The 21,341-nt window shown below is 38.7% G+C and overlaps 1 protein-coding gene across 1 annotated transcript; it reads left to right on the forward strand.

The window, feature by feature from the left end:
• The first annotated feature begins 2,999 nt into the window (after positions 1-2,999).
• Positions 3,000-10,985, forward strand: LOC122888726 (glutaredoxin domain-containing cysteine-rich protein 2). Its single transcript, XM_044223496.1, has 5 exons — positions 3,000-3,488; positions 3,981-4,164; positions 5,110-5,219; positions 7,439-7,657; positions 9,802-10,985. The coding sequence occupies exons 1-5, from the start codon at positions 3,432-3,434 to the stop codon at positions 9,973-9,975; spliced, it is 744 nt and encodes a 247-aa protein (XP_044079431.1). The 5' UTR covers positions 3,000-3,431; the 3' UTR covers positions 9,976-10,985.
• Positions 10,986-21,341: the final 10,356 nt, after the last annotated feature.

Genomic DNA, 21,341 nt, shown 5'->3' on the forward strand with positions numbered 1-21,341 from the left:
TGGATTAAATGAAGATCTATAGCTAGCAGAGAGCATGTACTGTACCTGAGCACTGAAGCTCATATTGCATATTGTGTTTAGGGAGGATAATGGGGATAAAGGAATATACATGAATTGTTAATGTGAAGACACAGAGACAGATTTACAGTGACAATCACTTAAACGGAAAGCAGCAAGAATCCTGGGACATTAAACGATTCCTTCACTGCGATGCACCCAAAACAATTTCTCGCTTGAATGACTGTACTTGCTTGTTCTGCAATCTGATAAAGCCGACTGTCGGTCAGGAAGGAGACAAGAGGGGTTTCTGTCTTCTTGCAGTACGCTCTCTCTCTCTTCAAACCGTCCATTCACTCTTAGCTTAATAACATCATCTGTAAGGATAATTGTAAGATTGATCTCGACATGCATGGGGTTAATGGCATCCATTTGTTAGATTAGTGTTTGTTCTATAAAATGGCCTCTTGAAGATGCAGAAATAAAGTTGTCACTGCCGTCAGCAGTTTCAAAATATGGAATATAACGCTTGCAAAACTCTGCAAATGGAATAATTTAAATACTGTATGTATGCATTTATGGATTGGACATTACATACATATTTAAAGAAGTGCTCACGAACACAAAACAGACACACACACTAACTGACAGACACACACACACACACACACACACACACACACACACACACACACACACATGCACACCCAAAGATCCAACACATGATACAAGGGTGTGACCTCACATTGACTCAAGAGAAAGTGATACAGACTTCAACTTTAGTGCTGGCACTCATAGATGTGTTTGAAATCTTAGTCTCTGAACTGGTGATAAAATGGTGTTCAAAAGAATGCTGACAGCATGAATCATACCATATTAAGAGTCAGACTGGCCAATTCTTGAAATGACAATGAAGAAAATTAGACATGTGAGTGATACTTTTATATGATGAAATGTGTCTGTCCTTTGGCTTTATTAAATGACTGTTTAAGGTCAAGGTCAAGGTAAACGTTACTATCCCAATAGGGATATTCAGGTGGTCAAGGTGCAGAAGTACACAAAACATTCATAAAAACAGATATAAATATAAGTATACAATACAATATGCAGTTCCCCCTTCCATCCCCTATACCCACACCCACACAGAGAGAGCATTTCCAGGCACCCTCACTCTGGCATACTCTCACACTGACACACCTACACGTGTGCAGACACAGAGTACATTCAAACAGCCTCGCTCCAGCATATGCTGACACACACACTAATATAGAGACAAATAAATACTTCAATATGCAGTGGACTACATGATCCCTGAGAAATGAACTCTACGTTTAATAAGATGTTTGCTCGGAAAGTATGCTAATAAGACATCATTTCACAATTTCATGGGTTATAAACTATGAATGTGATGATTATTTACTGTAACTTGAATTGGCTCACATTCTCTATATAACTAAGTAATGGATAAGGTAAGTTAAAGGATAGGTTCACATTTTTTCCAAATGTGTCTTAAAACAACTCTCACATGCTCATGTGTACATTGAAGGTGTTATTGGTCAATCTAATCATTCCTCCTAATCCATTCCTTGTCCCTATACAGGTTTCAAAGTGATCCCTTTCTCAGGTGTTTTCAAGGTAAGTGATGGGAGATAAAGTCAACAGTCCTATTACTGTGCAAAAATGAATTCTTAAGTTCAGCCAAAGCTCCTATGAGGCTTCAGCAGTCTGAGTTAGACAAATCAAATGTGTATCTTCCAATGCTACAATCTTTTTAGTACAAAATTCCTGTTATATTAGTTTCAACTGAACTTTTGTTTTTTGGACAGAATGAGGACTGTGGCTTTTGTTCCCCATCACTTACACTGAAACTGAGTTGGAAAGTGAAATATACCTGGTCAGTGTGGACAGAAGGAACCATTAAAGTGACCAACAGTGCTTTTAATGTAGATATGGATGAGATATATGAACCTATCCTTTAATATTACTGTACCACACTCTGTGGGTTTAGTATGATAACCCTTCCTATTAGTCACACTAAGTACTAGGTAATTGCAAGTTAAATACAAAATGTATTCTACCAAATAACAGATGCCATTATACTAGGCAATGAAACACTCTAGAAGAAATAACTTTCTGTAAATTAAATTGTATTTTTTTAACTCAGTAAAAGTATGACATCCTTTCTATCTATTCTGTCCACCTTAGCTGAAATATTTCGTGCTATTTTTTATTATTCACCTAGCACTTTAGCTGTAAGAGGAAATGTTGCCTTTCGACTTTAAACGTTTTTTGAAAGCATCTTCCCCAGAAATGATGGCAACCCATTGGGGTAGATCCACAAGATATTGTAAGTTACAGAGAAGTTTTGGTATGGTTCACCTCATTTTAATGTCTGCATTGAAGTAACTTTCTCATGTGTTGTCTGTGTTCAAGGACTTGCATTTGTGATATAAGTCAGATGTATTTGATTTGTCTTTGAATCTTCTTATATTCTAGATGAGGTCCCTGAGCCTTGTTTGCTGGAGAAAGTCATTCTCAGGTGTGTGAAAACTGCATTTTTTATATTTTACATACCTGAGATCAACTGTAACAGGTATTCTTTAGATTAGACTTTCAGAGAGACTGACTAAGACTCCACTGAGTCATGAAGTAAGACTCTATAAAACACTGAAGTTTTAGTGCTCATCTGAGAACTAGACTACTCACCTTGCACAAACACATCCAGTACACACAGAAACACACATTCAACCACACACATGTATGAACAATACATGGAAGCACACTAAAAGCGAGTTGTTATTTCAATGTGATACAATTCTAAGCTTACTAATCATGAATATATTTTGATAAAGGTTTTCAGTATGACAGCAACAGACATCAAATGTCATGTTTACTTTTCTACATTGATGCACTCGGCTTCAGTCCAATGACAGGCAGTCCCCCCCACACACACACACACACACACACAGCCTCACTCTCTCTCTTTCGCTCTCTTACACACGCAAGCACACAGTGCTCCACACTGGCTCCAACTGCCTTCTATTCTGGTGATCATAATTATTTGATGATGAAGCTTCTGGTTTCTCAACAACGCTTTTGTACACACGATCTAGCTGTGAATAATTTAGCATGGGGAGCTAGAAAGGTGGTCCCTTAAAACAGCAGGTGCAGTCAAACTCAGGAGGCAGGACACACTGGGGGAGCTTTATCTCATCTAGTCATCCACCCACTCCTTACACAGAGCTCTTCGGTCGGGCTCTCATCCACCCTGTGCTTCCATCAAGCTGTGTATCAATCCATTCTTTCATCCATCCATCTGTGCACCTCTCATCACACCAGGTCCCACGGTGTCCTGCTGATGTCAATTCGCCCCAGGTAAGGAGCTTCTTGGGTTGACTGACGCTCTCTCAACATCCCCTTCTCAGTCAGCCACCATGGAGGAACTCCAGAGAAAACTGAATCAACGCTATGAAGGCACCAAGCCCAGAAAGGTGAGTTGTTTACAGGACTGTTTTCTGTCAAATTCATGGGTTTTGAAGAACTTTTATAAATGCACTGTGTTGAGTAAAAGACATATTGAGGTCATAACTGAGTTTTCTGTTTAAATAATTTTTTTATGCAGTTGCTTTAATATCAGTGGCATAATGGCAAAAAAATGGCATTATAGCACACAACTAGCTGAAGCTGGTGTGCTTGAAGATAGTTCTCAGCTTCTAACTGCATGTGATGTTGTCAAACTGCAAACTGAGAGAGGGAATGAAACAGGATGTTAGCTTGTATGTTGACATGCTGCAAATGTTTGTATGTGCCCCTCTTGTCTGATCAAGCAGCATTTTTTTCTACTTATAAATCTTCATTTCAAGGCTAGCAAGCTATGCAAATTAGTCACTATACAGTAGTTAACATGCCAGTGTATCTTTTCAGCATGAGAAACCTTTGGGGAAGTGAAGTAAAAACATGTCACCTTCAACTCAAAACCACAGGTGCGGTTCAAGCTGGCGTCGTCCTACAGCGGTCGGGTGCTGAAGCACGTGTATGAGGACGGTCAGGAGCTTGACAGTCCAGAGGAGAAATACCCTCACAGCTTCGTTCACCGCAAGATCCCTCCCAGCCACCTGGAGGTGGAGCAGCTCTGTGGGTTTGAGGATACTCATGGGGACCATCAGGGTGGGTTTTTATTATAGTGTAGCATATTGTATCACTGTGTCGTACTTTATATGCATGGCTGCACTGAGGTTTGTTTGTGTGGGCTATACAGTATGTAAGCTGGTAACCAGGGAGACCAACAAGATGTGTATATTACATTTGTAAATGGTACTCCTGCCTATACAGTGGAGTGGTTTCCATTAAATTATTTGGTAGAACATGCTGACCTGAAACATGCTGTTTCTCTTCACTTAAGACACTGATGATAGAGTTAGCAATCTAGCTAAAAAAGCAGTTAATGGAGTAGTTTGACATTTTGGGAAATACGCTTATTTGCTTTGCTGCAGAGAGTTAGATGAGAAGATTGATACCACCCTTATATCAGTATGGTGCAAATGAAGCTACCGCCAGCAGCCGCTTAGCTTAGCTTAGCATAAAGACTGGAAACACAGGGAAACAGCTAGCCTGGCTCTGTCCAAAGGTAACAAAATCTGCCTACCAGCACCTCTAAAGCTCGCTAATTAACACGCTATATCTTATTTGTTTAATCTGTACAGAAATCGAAGTGTAAAACTGTTATGGGAGGTTATGTGCTGTTTCCTGGGACCAGTAACTTTCTGGAGTCTCTGCTGGTTGCCTGGCAACTGGTCCTGGCAATTTTAGTATGCTTCTTAAAAAGTAAAAAAAAAACAAGACAACACCACTTGGTATGAATTGGTATGTTGTTAAGATTTGGTAAGGCTAGGGTGTTATGCTGGCTAACACAGCTAACCTTGGTGGTCACAGTTAGTTAGGTAGAGACTGGTAACTCATGATTGGTCATTGTAGGCTGCTCCAAAAAATTCAGACAAGCACATTAATGTATAAGAAATACATGCTGTTTGTGGATGAAACCAGGACTTGAGTCTCAAATCTCTGGTACAAGTTCTCACTCTATCCTGACAACATGTTTTATTCTGTGCCCAGGTGTCTATCCTCCAACAGGGCTCATTGCCCAGAGAATAAACGTGTACAGAGGAATGGGAAGCTACAAACCTGCTGCAGGCCAGACTGAGGAAGCAGAGGGAGATGCCACAGTAAGCAATGCTGCTTGCTGCTTTTGATTTAGCTAAATTAAATAGAAAAATTATATTAATCATGATCATCTTAGATCATATATCCCACTAGCAGTGTCAGTTTTGCCTGTCTGAATGTCAAGTACAAGGACCTAGCTTAATTATCTTAATTCATTCATCCAGCGCAGCTTAAATGAACTGGAATAAAAAATAATAAGATGTTGCTGAATGTTAATTAAATGTCCATAATGGCAACAGTTAATGTGATCTTTAAAAAACAACAGTTTGGTAATAGAACTAAAACATTAAATCTGGATAATAACTATAGTGGGAGTGTAGACATCCTGAGAGAGAGAGTCAGGGTTATGGTTAAAGGATAAGAAAGCAGCAATGACCGCCCCTGTCCTTCCTGTCTGTGTGCTAATTTACCTTTTTTAAATGGCAAATAAATAGATATTTTCCTCACCTGCATGTGGTGTGTGTGTGTGTGTGCCGTGTCTCGTGTACGTGAACCGTCTTGGATTGATGTATTTTATCTTTCCTGTACTGCTGGAAATTGCGATGTAGCAAAAGAAACATTTGCAATTAAACATATGTACTTCTTTATGGATGTTAGAATTATTGTGTGCTATTTCAAAAAACACCTACAGAAGAAGCCAGTTAACAGCTTAAAATAATGATTTTGTGATTCTGACACCCTTTGAATGGTAAATTACTAATTTTGGAGCATGATCACTATGCGACGTCTGTTTGGATACATAAAGGGAATTATAATAAGAAAGTATCACAGCTCCTTGGAAGAGCTGTTATTTTTTAGTAAACCCCACAGAGCATTGCAAGTCTACATATACTGAAAAGCAAACAGACATGCCAAAATAAACATATACACAATTACCAGCCAATGCAAAGTAATTTAATAATTAATTCATACATCTTTAGAACAGAACAAGCAATCAACACTTAAAATAGAAAATGAGAAGCCTCCTTGGGTAATTAAAGCATCAACTCCATGCTGCTAAGGGAAAATTGTACAACAATTAAAGTAGAACAACAACTGCTACAAAACTGCTCATCTGACAGGAAAAAGCCACTGTTACTCAGCTGCTGTGGCAGTGGCTTCATTAGTGCAGCAGGCTGAGAGAGAGGTCAGCTACATCGCCTGCTGGCTTAGTGTCAGTTTCATTCTTTTATCCTCTAAACAAAGGCATGCTTAGCTCTGGTGACCAAGGCCAGTATTTATCACATTTATCAGTGGAAAACAGCAATCTGGATTTAGTTTATCCTTTAAAGGGCATTATTGAAAGGATGGCACGGTGGTTCTAGAGGAGCACCCCTACTGTACAAGGTCTAATGAGTTCCTTCATATATGTCTTCAATGCTTTCTTTGTCTGCTTTATAATAAGAGGGATTCACTGAAAAAAAAGGTCTTTGTCTGATTTTCATGCTTGAATGTTTAAAAAATGCAACCTGTCAGCTAATTTTAAAACGTTCTAAAACTACAGTATGAGTTTGGAAAGTCAGAATTGTCAGGGATTATCAAAGTAATCACTGCATCATTGGTAACAATCAACAATTTATATATGATATAGAGTTGCGGAATGGGAGGAGCTATTTCAGGTGCCCCTGGTTCTGGAAGTAAAAATCTGATACATTTTTCCCATAAACACACATTTTTCCCATAGACAGCGTTATGTGACTTACAGTTGGTGCACTTGGATCACTTGTGTTTTTGGGGTCAGTTTTGTTATTTCCTGTTTTTTTATTTTGTAAGTGTTCTGCTTCATGTTTCTTGTGTAGTTTTACTTACTGTCTTTGTTTGCTCTTCCTGCCAGTTTTGATTGTTTGCCCTGCCCTGATTAGTTTCACCTGTGTCTCATTTTCTCCCCTGGGTTTCTCTCCATAATCTAATCATACAGGAGTAAATCTGTTAAATGAAAAATTACTGTAGTTTCCTTATCCACCACCAGAAGCCTCAATAGACCAGAACACAGCTACAAAGCATGTTGTGTTTTGCACAAGGAGTGTGACACTTCAGCTGCAGTCAAAACCTCTTCTCACCCACTTCTCACCCACACAAAGTCCAAAGTTAAATGTACACTCTCAGAGTTGCAGGAATCGAATCTGGGAATCTGTAGGAAATAAAACAAGCACAGAGGCTAATTTAAATACGTGATCTCAGGTTGCACCAGATGTTAATATTAACTGATGTAGGATTATCTGACATTATCTGTTTCCTTCAGTCCTCAGTGTTGGACTTTGGCAAGATAATCATCTACACCAGCAATCTGCGCATCATTAGAGCACCACAGAGGAAGCCCGAAGCATTGCGGCAACACACAGTGGTTCCTGTGGACTTGGAGGGATACCCAAAGGCCAGGGAGAGGGGGAGCAGGAGGAGGGCTAAAGCTCTTTGTACACAGGATGGGGAGGAGAAACAGATCAGCGACACAGAGACCAAGGTAACGATCCTTGGCCAAATTATTCTCAGTGGTATGTTTTTTTTAATCACCCTGTTTCTGTTTCTTTGTATTCTCACTCTCAGCGTGTCCTTTTCCTCCTTCTTCCCCCCCTCTCTTTCTGTGCATACGTCTTCAGCTCTCCATTCTTCACTTTATCTTTGCTTACAAGATGATAGCTGCAGGATCATATGTGCAGCCATATTGTTGTAATTTGTAACTGTTCACAGAGGGGTGTTAATTCTCATCCCACAATCTCCTGTGTTTACTTGCAACTGCCACCTTATTTGTGGCCCCTTCTCTTTTCTTTTCCTGTTGCCCCCTCCCGCTCAAACAACCACTATCCCATTGTCCTAGTGTTATCTGTCAACTATGAACAGATACTGATGAGTCCACAGTTTCACTCTGCCCTTGCAGCATTTGCCTGCCACTTGCCAGTCTGCAAGGATAGCCAGCTCACTATTATCCCCTCCCTCTTACCTCCTTGGCTGATTACTGTTCTCTTCTCCTCACTCCCTCCATTCTTTTCTCACCTCTCTCGTTATTTTCTCATTTTCTCTGCCTCCAGAAAAAAAGTTCATTCTAAGCTTCTTTTTTGTTTCATTTTTTGGCAATCTCAGTCCTTTGTTACTTTCTTTTCTTCATCTTTGCCTTTGCTGCCCAAACTCCAAGGTAGTTAATTTTTCACTGTCTTTATTTCTTTATTTCTAACACAGAGATAGAGTTATACTTTGTATGGGCATACATTTTGCAACTGTTTACTGTTTAATCTGGACCTAGATTTCACTTTCGCTACAAGAGCCAATCATCACAATATAGTGGGTGAATACATCACTAACCCTATGTGCAGCTTAAAGTAATGTAGGTTTAGATGCAGCTAAACTGTAAGTCAAAACATCAACGTTCATTAAAATTTTTTTGTGAACTTTGCCTTGTGAACCTGAGCTGCGTTGACTTTTCCGCTGCTGGAAACAACAGCTGTAGCGATGCAGCTAGACAATCATGGATCAAACTGAAACACAATTCTGTTTTTTGAAATTCCAGTGAAATTTTGTGAGATTTTAACACTTGCTGTTTGTGGTGCACTTCAGCTGCAAACGTTTGCTCGTAGGGTAAGCGTGTTGGATATTGGGTTATTATTGCGATGGTGGTCCAATGGTTAATGATTATCTGATTAAAATTGTAACCACTAGTCTTAACAAAGGGATTCTCCAAACTCCATATCTTTTTTTACCTTCAGTCACTTTGTATTTTACGTTTTGAGAAAGGAATTGTTAAATAGGCTTTGAGAGACTTTTTCTGTGCCACGATTTTTAGATTTATAGAGCATCTTCTTCTGAAGCACTCCAGCATGCATTGCTACCTGTCTTTTACTTTACTCTGGGACTCCTAAAGGAAAGGGATTAGGAGTGAATGGCATTTGGTTTGTGGCACTTAAATACTTAACACTCGAAATCTTATCAAACACTCAAAACCTTATCAACAATAACTTCCTGGCTACTCAGGAAAATCCACAGACCTCGTTTTCACTATGAACTATTTTCTACTGATTTACGACATCCAGTAGTTTGTAGATTTAAACTTAACCTCATTGGACGACCTCTGTTACTATCCACCCCTCGTCTCGTCTAATCTACAGGCAGCTGCTCGTTATTGTAAATTTAGCAGTAATGACTGGCTGGCTGTACATTATCCTGCAACACAGCTACTTACCAAAGGCATTTATAAATAATATTGGAAAGACTGTCGATGTTGTTAAGGTTGTTTAGTGTTTGCCAGCAGGCAGGCCAGTTAAACTAGATAGCTGTGTTAATGTTCGCTGTTAATGAACTGGCTAAAGGTGGTGCAAGTTAATCAGTTTTGAAACAGTAAAAATTAATGTTTATAATATACAATTTTACATTTAGATTCTACATACATACATTTAAATACATTATATACAGCAATTGTTTAGATAAGGCTGACAAACTTTTCCCCTCACTGTCCAACTTCCCTTATACAGTTCAATCTCTATCCCTACCTTTCTTGTCTTTCTCACCCATTCTGACCTCTTCCTCCTCTTGACTCGTTGCCTAACCTTAAGGTTCCTCTCTCTCACCTCCTTTCTCCTCCTCTTCTCTCCCCTAATGTGTTTCTTCTGTCTCCAGGAGGCCGACAGCTGCCAGCATTGTGGCGGTTCAGGCTGCGCTCCCTGTTCTCTGTGTCACGGTAGCAAGCTGTCCATGCTGGCCAACCGCTTCAATGAGTCCATCAGTGATCTGCGTTGCCAAGCCTGCTACCCCCATGGTCTGGAGAAGTGCCAGTCCTGCTCCAATAAATAGCACTGTTTGGCTGACACCCATGTCTGGCAGAGAGAGAGAGTGAGTGAATGAATAAGAGTGTCTATCAGTGAGAGAGTGTATGCCCGATGTGCTATTGGTTTGTCAGAATAGTCTCAGCGGCAATATTGCTCCAATCCAAAATGTTCTTGGTGGGGTGTTTCGAAGCACTACTAGGAAACATAAGCCATCATTGGAAAGGGGAATTGTGACTGTGTGTAGCGGGCACAATATCATAAAATACAATTACTGTGTGCAGTGAACATGGCTTGCGATAACACAAACACATAATCACTTTTCTGTTGTCACATTATTTTGCATCTGCGCCCTTCTTCCTGATAAAACCGGGTTCCACGACAGTTATCATTTTAATTAAAATTATGCAAACATTTAGCATTTTATTTCATCTACTGGGAAAGCTGCCCTATTCATATCTCCACTCTCTATTCACCAGAAAGAATGAAGCCTTTTATATCACAACATGATGTACTGCATGAGGGTAATTGATGCTTTCATTTTTTTCTAAATAGACTGGAAGATTGAGATTGAGTTTGAGATGGAAAGAGAAAAGGAAATACAGAGTGAGAGATGAGAGTGAGGCAGTCAAAAGGAGACTGTTTCATAAATTTTAACAACATAAATCTAAATAGAATAAAGTGTACTCCACCCAACAACAGAATGCTGTTTAGCATTATGAATTCAAGCTGACCACAGCTACTAGTTAGTAAGGAAAGAAGTTATAAATGTTTTAAACATTTCAAGTCAAAAATATTGATTTTGGGTGGAGTATCACTTTAAGATCTTTTTGTTGTGAGCGCATTAAGAAGTAAAGGAGAACAGTTAAATAAATGACAATAGCGTAGGCCTGCTCAGGAGGTGAAATGATGGCAATTTTGAAGATGTTTTCTTAATTAATTATCTCATTCTCAGGTTATTGCCATTCCAACTTGTTTCAAAGCTTTAACCACACAGTTTTGGTATATGAATAAAATAAAACACCTTATTAATTTTCAGTGCCTCTTCTGTTATTGTGTCCAACAAGTGCTGTTTGTAAGTATAACTTGTGCTTTATTTATTGGGTTAAACATTATTTTCATACCAACAACACCCCAAAATGTCCGCAATGACTGATATTCTTTTATTAAATGTTGCAAATCTAGTCTATAAAAATAGTGAAGCCCATAGACAGTCATCTTATGTGCAGTGTGCATAAGTCATGGGTGCATTTACTTGCTTCTTCCCTGAGCCTCAGATCAGTTAGAAGTGTCACTATCATATCAAACATGTTTGATTTGTATGGCTGTAATCTAAACAAATCTAAATGTATCCTGCAGTTGGCGCTACATCATAATTCCAAAGGCAATGTCTGTGACTGTAATGTATGAAAATCATTCCTTAAACGTTTGATGTGTTTTCACAGTAGGTTAGGAATGTTTATGTTTCCAGCTGGAAAAGTAAGTGGAACACAACAATAAAGACAAATGTAACACGCTGCATAATTCATTACAGTCATTACATTTTAGTCATTACACCTCAAATCAACTGCAATCAACCACAATGTTTTGTATCATGCTATTTCAGGATGATTTAACGGAAAAGGAAAAACTAAATTAAACAGTGTCGCCTCAAAAGCAAAAGGCTGTAATAGTAATAGCTTTCACACTGCTATTGTCAGCTCTGAGTGATCACCTTCGTGCAATTATGCATTTCGTCTGTGGAGACATCAGCATCTTCCAGGATTACTTTAACCCATCACAAGCTAACATACATTCTCCCTGTGAGGTTTAAACATTAGATAGCAATGTTACCCACACAGAATGTGTTATGTTTTTGTTACAGCCTGTGCATTTGACTTCTCTTTGCAGGTGGGTGTAGGTGGAATTACCAGTTTTCCTTTTTCAAAACATACAGCACTTCCTACTAATATGCTTACCTGCTCCGTAATCAGATATAAACTGCATTGAGCCGTAGGATATTTTGCAGTGTCTGCTGAAATGGCATTTTTTCATCACCATCCTTATGCTGCAAGGCAGAGATGATCAATCAAAATCAGTGTTAGCAGTGGAAAGCACTGACCACATCGTCTATGGTATCTATCTATGGTGTCGGTGGCCCAAAGTCATGCCAGAACAAGCACCCCAGACAATTACAGCACACTATCCCTGCACCTATACCTATCTATGGGCTGGCATTTCCATTATTTTGTCTTATTATGTTAGATAGCCTCACACTCAGTTAAAGAGCAGACTTTATGGCTTATCAGCAGCCTGGCCAAAAGCCCCATCAGCAATCAAATGTTTGCTATTTCTGGGATGAGAGGAGGAACCTGGATCCCCAGTCTCCCTCTTTTTTATTCTACTTTCTCTCTCTCTCTCTCTGATTGGTCTGTCAAAAAATCTGCCACCCAGACTGAAGTTAAAACTGAGCTTTTTAACTTTGTCATTTCAGCTCCCATTTTCATTCAGTATTCCGCATGGGAGCCAAAGTGATGGAAAATTGGGTCACAGAACTGTTCTTGGCCTCCTCTGTCCCGCAGGACCTAAAGTGAAAAGGGAGCAGGTAAAAACACAGAAGTGTTACACTAAATACTGTGGGTATATAATGCTCAGCAAAGGGGAATTCAGACAAATATAGAGAAATCACTGGAGCATGAAGATCACAAACTAGTTGTAGAATGGTAATTGTGTGCGTAGCTGATCCTACATTTTGGCCAGGAGCAGGAAAGTAGACTCAAAGAAATGTAACTCTCAAATTTACAAGATGACCAGCCACATTACAGTATTTCAACAAATAAAAACATCTAAAATCCAATTAATAACAAAGAACCACTTGGAGTAGGATTTTAAGGAGGAGAGGTTTACAAGAACGGCTTAATATCAAAATTCTCACTGAGACTGCTGGGAGACAGGATACTGAGAAAATAAATCTAGAGGGTTTCACATTGAAGAGGCCATTTTTCATAATCCAGACACCCCTTTTTGGCCTCTTGACCTCCTCAAAAATAATGTCTCTCGCACTTACATATTGAAAAATGGCTTTTTGATGAAACGTTGCCTGTTCTGTCTAACTAAGCTATGATCCAGTGTGCGGATACTCTGCTTTTTCCCTTCCTTGTCCTTTTCTAACCGTCTATATGTGTATTTTTCCTTTTTCCCTCTATAAAACACCTGGAAAATGTGCTTTGTACTACATGTCAATAAATTTGACTGGATTGAATGGACCAAAAGTGCAATGTTTTGACAGTGATCATACCCCTCTATTAGTAACACAGAGCTCGTAACCCATATATATAAATAAATAAAATAAAGAGGTTTCATAGGAAAGTACAGCTGGGAACAGATAACATCACAAAAAATATACCAAAACACAACAAACAAATACAAAATATACAGAGGCTAAAAGGAATCATTGGAAATAATGGCACACAGGAAGCTGGGAGCAGACTGTGTACATTAATCATAAACTCTCATTCAAGAATATTTTGCACAATGTAGGGAAGTGAGCCACATTTAATCTGAAAACAATTTAACTTTCTCTGTTTGGTTACTAATGATAATTCCGTCCATCCTCTGTGTCTTTTTAACTCATTCTCTCTCCATCACTTTCATTGTGTTTCTCAACTCACATTTCCTGTAATAATAACGGATGAATCTCTCTTGTGTAAATCACCAACAACCCACCATATTGAGCTTATAACTTGCCATTAATATACAGTTTCGTGTTAATTCTGGTCTACAGGGCTTTCACTCTGCCAAGAGAGTGAACAACAACAACAGCAGCAGCTAAATATAATAATTTTACCAGATTGCCATGCTCAGGTAGTAACAGTCTTCAGTCACACTACCACGTGCCTGTTCCCTTAGGTTAGAGCAGCAGGGTGGTGTAGTGATTAAAGAGACTGTCCTTCAGTGGATGGATCAGGCTTTAAGCCTCCATCACAGCAAGATGCCCTGGTGAAGCATCATTTGGTAAAACGCTAAACCCCCCACCAGCTCCTATTAGCTGATCCTGACCTCTTTATAGAATGAGCTGGGGCAACAATTACATTTTTTCTTCAAATGAATGAATTGTAAACTCATACCACCCACTTGTTACAATATATGTGACAGATGAGTCAAAGGTTATGATTTAGATAAATAAAAATATTTATATCATTCATACAAATATATCAGTCATGAGGTCAGTAACACTGGTGGCTCATGTAAAGTTAAAGTTACTGTAATAGCATTTTAAATGCTTCCAAATAATCTCATGTGAATATTTCACTCGAGAAACATCACTCCGTGTAATAAAGTCATGTATAGACATGTGGTTTTCAGACATATCACATGTGATAAAGTTCTCCATATAGGAAAATGTAGCAGTCCTCCAGTGAAATGCAATACATCAAACATGAAAACATCAATTTCACACATGCATCTTTGTATGGTACAAAACTTTTACATTAATAAAATTTCACATACGATAAATTCACAGACTCTGTAAGCACATGTAGTTTTCAGATTTTACATGTGAAAACACAAACTTCACATAGGATTTATTTCTTAAGATAACGCTGATGATCGCCAAATGTCATGAGCATAGAGAAAGCACTTCCATGATGTAAGAGGTCTTGTGTTCTGTTTTGATGTTCTGTTCCTCTGCGGTGTTGGGTTTTCTACCTTGTGGTATAATTGTACTTGATGAATTATGGATGCTAGGATCACACCTTGTATTATTAGTAAATGAGACTACACTATTGAATATCACTGTGTTTGTATAAAATTCAACTGATGTAATGCAAGCACTACCTAACCCCCAAGTCACTTGCTCTGGGTGAGAATTAAAACTTAAAAAATTAAAACAAAATTTACAAAGCAATCCCACAAAAGTTTGTGTCATGTGAAATGAACCTCTCTTATCACAGTGTGCTGGGGCTAAAGAAGAGAAGTCTATATGGAAATACCCAGAATACTAAGAGCATTCTGTGGTGTCAAAGAGACACTAAAACTGTCATGAATCTTTCAAATTACATCCCTGGATTCCACCTCCAAGTTTGTAGAAACTTCTAATGAATCTATCCATTCCCAGTCTGTGCACCTGCTCATGCTGAGAGAGGGAGACTCAGGAAGTTAAAGAGCAAATTAAAGTCTCCCCGTTGCTTTTCAATCACACTCAAAGATAGCACCTTTTACTGAATGTAATTCCCACTCTGGAGGCTTGACTGGAAAATTCTGTGCTTATTTGCATGATGGAAGAAAAAAAATCCTATACTACCACAAGACACAGAGCATGTAATAATGCAATATATGGAGATGATTCATAAACTATTGGTTTACCACTGTGATGTCTAAAAATGTATATGATGACCTGGAAATGCTGAGATAAGTGGACTAAAAACTAAAAGCAAAACAAAGACTCACCAGGTTTGTCAGTTTTTTTTTCTGGAAACACCTCTGAGATAGACCATGCCGCCAAGTCTGTTTGGAAATACATAATAAAAAGAGTTACCTATATACTATGGTGAGGGTAATTTATGTAATCTGCATATTTTTCTCTACTAAATCTTCCTCAAGTGAATTTTTGCTACCACCATATCATACATTCTGCTACTGTTGTTGTGCAGCTCACCACTAAAATTATTTTTTTCTAAAAGGAAAGTAAAGCCCATATACTCCAAACTGTATCAACTGAATGCATGAAGCAGATCCTCAAGGCTGCTGCTCAGAACATAAACATATTTTATACTAGCATTTGCATATGTTACCAACTCATTTCACAGCCATTATTTGATTAAAAAATTCTAGAGACTGCATGTTTTGTGGTGCAGGCGCAAAGAGGGGAAAAGAGCAAGTAAAACATGCAGAGTGTCCTGAATCCAAAGGGCATGTTTAAGCATTTAAGTTTAAAAGGCCAGACAGCAAAATGTCTCCACTAAGCAAACACAGACCAATATAATCACTAACTCTTGCTTCACTGCTGCAGCATGAAGCAAATGCAAACATTTCATCATGCACTGAATATTTATCAGTCAAAATGGGTGTCTAAGCAAAATCAATCTCCGAACAAAAATGCCTCCCTAGTGGCTGGTGGAATTAAGAAACTTAAAAGCCAGAGTTTATCCACCAGGAAACTGGAATTAATTTCTCTCTCCGTATGTAAACAATGTTAAAGGTTAAAATAGTGTAACTGCATTGAAATGCATAGTGTTCTGATTTGTTTCTCTCGCCTCCCTTCTGTTGATAAACCACCAAGTGTAAAGACCACTGGCTCAAACTCACTCACAAATGTCATAATTGAAAAAACTTAAAAATCTAATTTAACAAATTATAATTCAGAAGTCTCCAGAGATATGAAGTCCTCTGTACACATCTGCTGATATTCACTTGTAGACTGTAATCCTTAAAGAAAGAAAATATGGCATTCTCTTGCATATTTGGTATTCTGTCAGAGACATATCAGAGGGTAGAGGACTATTTATCTCATAAATGGTTATACACTTGTATTTGGCAAAATAGGTTCTGCTCCTGAAGGTGCTCCCCAGTGAATTTCAGCGGCAGTGTATGATTCAGTGGGGAGCGCAAAAACCTGCACAGGGCTATACAGAACAGAACCCAAAAGACACATAACACTGAGACATGGAATATACAAAATGCAAAAGGTGAAAGATATGGTCGCTTAGTGTGGTAATAAGAACTGGAGGAGATGCAGTGTTGGAGGGAGAAATCAGTCAGCCCAGTCAGTGTGCAGGAGGTAGCAGCAAAGCATTATGAGCAGCCAGCAGGGCGGTGTCATGTGAGAGAATGAGTGCTGGTCAGATTGGTGTTTGTATGTCAGCTGATGCTGATCAACGGGAAGTGTGCGTGACTACAGTGCTCTTTCAGTTACTGCAATGCTTCATTGGTAATCATCTCAGTAACTCACTCACTGAGCGGATTTTACGTTTGTTTTATCAACTCTCTGCTGATTATATGAGCTCCCACAGCCATCTGTCTTGCACAATGTAAATATGAAGGCTGTTATTCCTTGGCTGATCTGACTGATGACTGATAAAATGTTTTTTTCTTCTTTGTCATTCACTTCTGTGATACTGTATTTCTGTACGTTTGATATTTTTGCTGCTTACCTGCTTCTTTCTGACTATTACACACTTTTATCTCTTCCTATGTTGACTGCAATTTGTCTTTCATTTAGAGCACAGATCTGTGCCTTTAAGATAGATTTTACGATAAGAAATAAATAACAATTTTTCCTTAATTTACCTGTTTGATTAGATATAACTAAATGAAAAGAATGCAAACTGTTGCCAACCTTGAACAAATATTTTACTGAAACACAAAGCTGTTGCTTTCACTACAGTGAAACTACTCTAGATGCTCATTGTTATGTATAGACATCCATGCATCCGGCTTGTTCATATTTGGCACAAATTGCCTTTTTCAGGATTAAAACTACAAATCATCTGAGTGACATATCATCATATCAAACTGTTGCCAACCTTGAACAAATATTTTACTGAAACACAAAGCTGTTGCTTTCACTACAGTGAAACTACTCTAGATGCTCATTGTTATGTATAGACATCCATGCATCCGGCTTGTTCATAGTTGGCACAAATTGCCTTTGGGACAATTGTGATTTTATAGTGCATTTCTTATTGCTCATAAACATGGTTTTATAACCTTTTAACAGTATGTCACCTACACTTTTAAGATGGAACTTAAGGAAGAGCAGGACAAAAGCAACACGTTTTTTAATCAATAATTTTTTCATGTTGTTTTTCTTTCCTGGCATTTCTTGTGTTATAATTTCTTGACACAAAGCAATATTGTCAATTGTGCATTTAATTATGCCTAGATTAATTTACCTGTTTGATTAGATATAACTAAATGAAAAGAATGCAAACTGTTGCCAACCTTGAACAAATATTTTACTGAAACACAAAGCTGTTGCTTTCACTACAGTGAAACTACTCTAGATGCTCATTGTTATGTATAGACATCCATGCATCCGGCTTGTTCATATTTGGCACAAATTGCCTTTTTCAGGATTAAAACTACAAATCATCTGAGTGACATATCATAGGCGTACACGATAGGTTATTCAGATAAATTTGATTGTGTCTTTTGTTGTCTCCTCTACTCATGACTCTGTTCTGCTTTTCCTCTACTTGCAAACCCAAAGGTAATTCCTCAATGCCACTACTGTAGGGTGAGAATGACTGAAGCTTCCATACTGATGTTTCTTGCACAGCCTTCACTCAGCATGCAATTTGTGTACCTTACAATGTATTTGCAATTATTGCAGTTGGAAATGTGTAACACATCAGAAATGGAATCCACTGACTTACCACTGTGAAGAAAGATACAATCCATGGCTCCCTCCTGGGTGGAAGAGCCACTACTTAAGAAGTTTTTATTCATAACATAGAAATTGCGGTAGTTCAGAATAGAACAGTTTGTCCTTGCAGATATGGTAACGCATCCATCAAAACCATAAATAACCCTCCTCACAAGTATTTTGAATCAAATCAATAACAAAGGAAATGGGTATCAAATAGTGGCCCACTTAAATGTATTTATATAATCATAATACACTGTATGTGCTAAAATGTAAGAGCTTTATAAATGGAGGTAGGCATCCATCTTTAACTGAGAGCAACTCAGAAAAGTAGGAAAAGTCACGGCACATGCATCTTAACATTTCATACCAATATACATTTCTGACAAATTTCTGCACTTAACATTAGCAGGTAATAGCTCTTGGACCCCCATGCTACATGGAGAGTATGGACCTTTGACCTCTAACAATAAACTGTGTCCCTGAGGATACGCTGTGAGTCCAACTTCCTTGTGAACTCAGAGGAACAAGTAGGCTACAAAGTAAATAGTGTGTTTCTTTCTCCATCCTGAAATCATACAACCCAACACAATGTGAGAGCAAATGTTGTCTGCTCGCCCACAGTATTTTCAAGATTAGAACAATGAAATGAGGAATTATGAGAAATAATGTGAGGTTCTAAATTACTTTGACTTTTGTCGCTTGCCAATGAAAAAACTGTAAAATTTTACCTGTAAAACAATTCCCTAAAGGAAGCCACATGACTAACCGTAAGGAGTCAACCAGGCTATCAGTTGCCACCGGCTGCCAGTGCCACAGACTAATCACCATAATCCCACCACACCAGCCTTGGTAGCCACAGCCAAGCTGCTCAGAAGGTGCTCATCTTTGAAGAGCTGTAGTCCAATCAGCAAAGGAGATGGGGGTATGGCATCAATTTACACCCTGATGGGCAGCTCTCCAAACAATCTTGGATTGAGACAGTGTGAGACAGAGAGAAAGATGGTAGAAGCAGCTGCAGCAGTAGATTATATTATGAGAGAAAGGCTTATTGATGCAGAATGATGGTTAGTTTGGATGACAATGGCCATTACAAGAATAGTTTTCGAGAGCTGTGGGGGCAGAAGTGTGTGGTGTAAATGAATGTGTGGGTCTGTGTTATTCAGAAGGTGATCATTTCACTGCTTTGGGACAATTGTGATTTTATAGTGCATTTCTTATTGCTCATAAACATGGTTTTATAACCTTTTAACAGTATGTCACCTACACTTTTAAGATGGAACTTAAGGAAGAGCAGGACAAAAGCAACACGTTTTTTAATCAATAATTTTTTCATGTTGTTTTTCTTTCCTGGCATTTCTTGTGTTATAATTTCTTGACACAAAGCAATATTGTCAATTGTGCATTTAATTATGCCTAGAATGGTGGTGATCTATAGTAACTTCCCCACTCAAGCATGTAGTCATTTTATCAAGCCAGTGATGTTATCCAACAGTTCCAGCAGCTGTTGGTAGGCAAATATTTAACCCCACCTGCAGTGGTATGTAGTCTTTTTGCAGACTACAGTGACTGATATGTTGTGTCTAAAACTAATTATCTTTGACTGTGAACAATTAGCCTGAGATGGAAAGTCCTCACCGAGGGCTGCTCTGCTAGAGCAGAGACAAACAGATGAAGCAAATGAGGGCTCAAGTTCATAATTCTGTAAATTCCTTCCTTCCTTCCAGTATTTAACTTTAGGAAAACTAATCTGTGTGTCTGCCAATTCTTTTGATCCCTTGGCCCGGTTCCTTCTCTGCAGGCTCCTTTAGTGCCACCTCTAAGTGATTTATTTGCTGCTAATTTGTTGGCTTGTTACAAGCAGATGGAGGCGGCGAGTCCTCTCTTCATTCCTAGTTGTTTTCTGGTTCGCCCTCATATCCAGTAACAGTGAAGGAGGGAGATAACTGACAGTAAGTGCTGCATTACAGTCTGGTGGCGACCAACTGTGGAAGTTAATTTTCCAATTGAATCTCCTGTGATGTTAGGTGTATAGTCACCATGGACTGTAGTCTCTTAAAACAGGTATGTTGTTTGCCTTGGATAACTGTGGGAGGCACTAGATGTTGACCTTTCATTTCTTAAAATACACTCAACGTTTGAATGGATACAAGATTTATCTTCCTCTCACTGAAAATACTGTTTGGTGTGGCTATTCTTACACTGCTCTTCATTTTTTCTCTCCTGTCCATTGGCTCAATTGAATTGAAGTGATGTGAATTTTCAAGCTGTTTTAGCTTGCCAACTTTATAGCCCGCAGACAGCTTTAGAGGACATCCTTGATAGAATAAAGTGAATTCTAAAGCAGAAGTGACAGTGACTTGTTTACACTGAAGAACCACTAGTTATCTCTGGGACTGCTGACTTCATTATCTGCCTAACAACTCCTTTGGGAGGCAATGGAACAGGCTGTGAATTATGGTGTGTGTGTGTGAGAGAGTTCTTCTATGCTCATGAGGACCTAAGCTCCCTTCATGGATAGGAAGATGGGAAAAACTCTCCACAGTGAGGACACAAACTTTGATGCCACCAATTTTTTTGTGTGACCCCTGTGAGTGAGTCCAGTATGTATAGCTGGTGTTTAGATATAACTAATGTCAGTGGTCACCCCCAGCTCTGTAGGTGACCGTGACTGATTGATCATTGTATTGATCATCATCTCTCATTAGTAGCTTTTGGTCAACTACATTGCTTTTCCTCAAGACCTCTAACATCCCTTTTACCCGCCTGTGTGTGGTGTCCATGTAAGTCCTGATTCACTTATAACAATACAATATACTACTGCATGTAAAATGCTACAACAGGCCTTGTGGATGAACCTGCATAGTTTCTCTAATTAAAAAAAGAATATATAATATATAATATTTTGGGTTGATGCAGGACACTACATCAAATATAAAGTTGATGAACTTTCTATTTAATCGTATGCGCACCTATAACTACAAACAGTTTTGGTCAACTTTGGTTTAAGGTTCATCTGGAGTTTTAAGTATGAAACTGTGCATTATGAA

Source organism: Siniperca chuatsi, linkage group LG14 (assembly GCF_020085105.1).
Source record: "Siniperca chuatsi isolate FFG_IHB_CAS linkage group LG14, ASM2008510v1, whole genome shotgun sequence".
NCBI lineage: Eukaryota > Metazoa > Chordata > Actinopteri > Centrarchiformes > Sinipercidae > Siniperca > Siniperca chuatsi.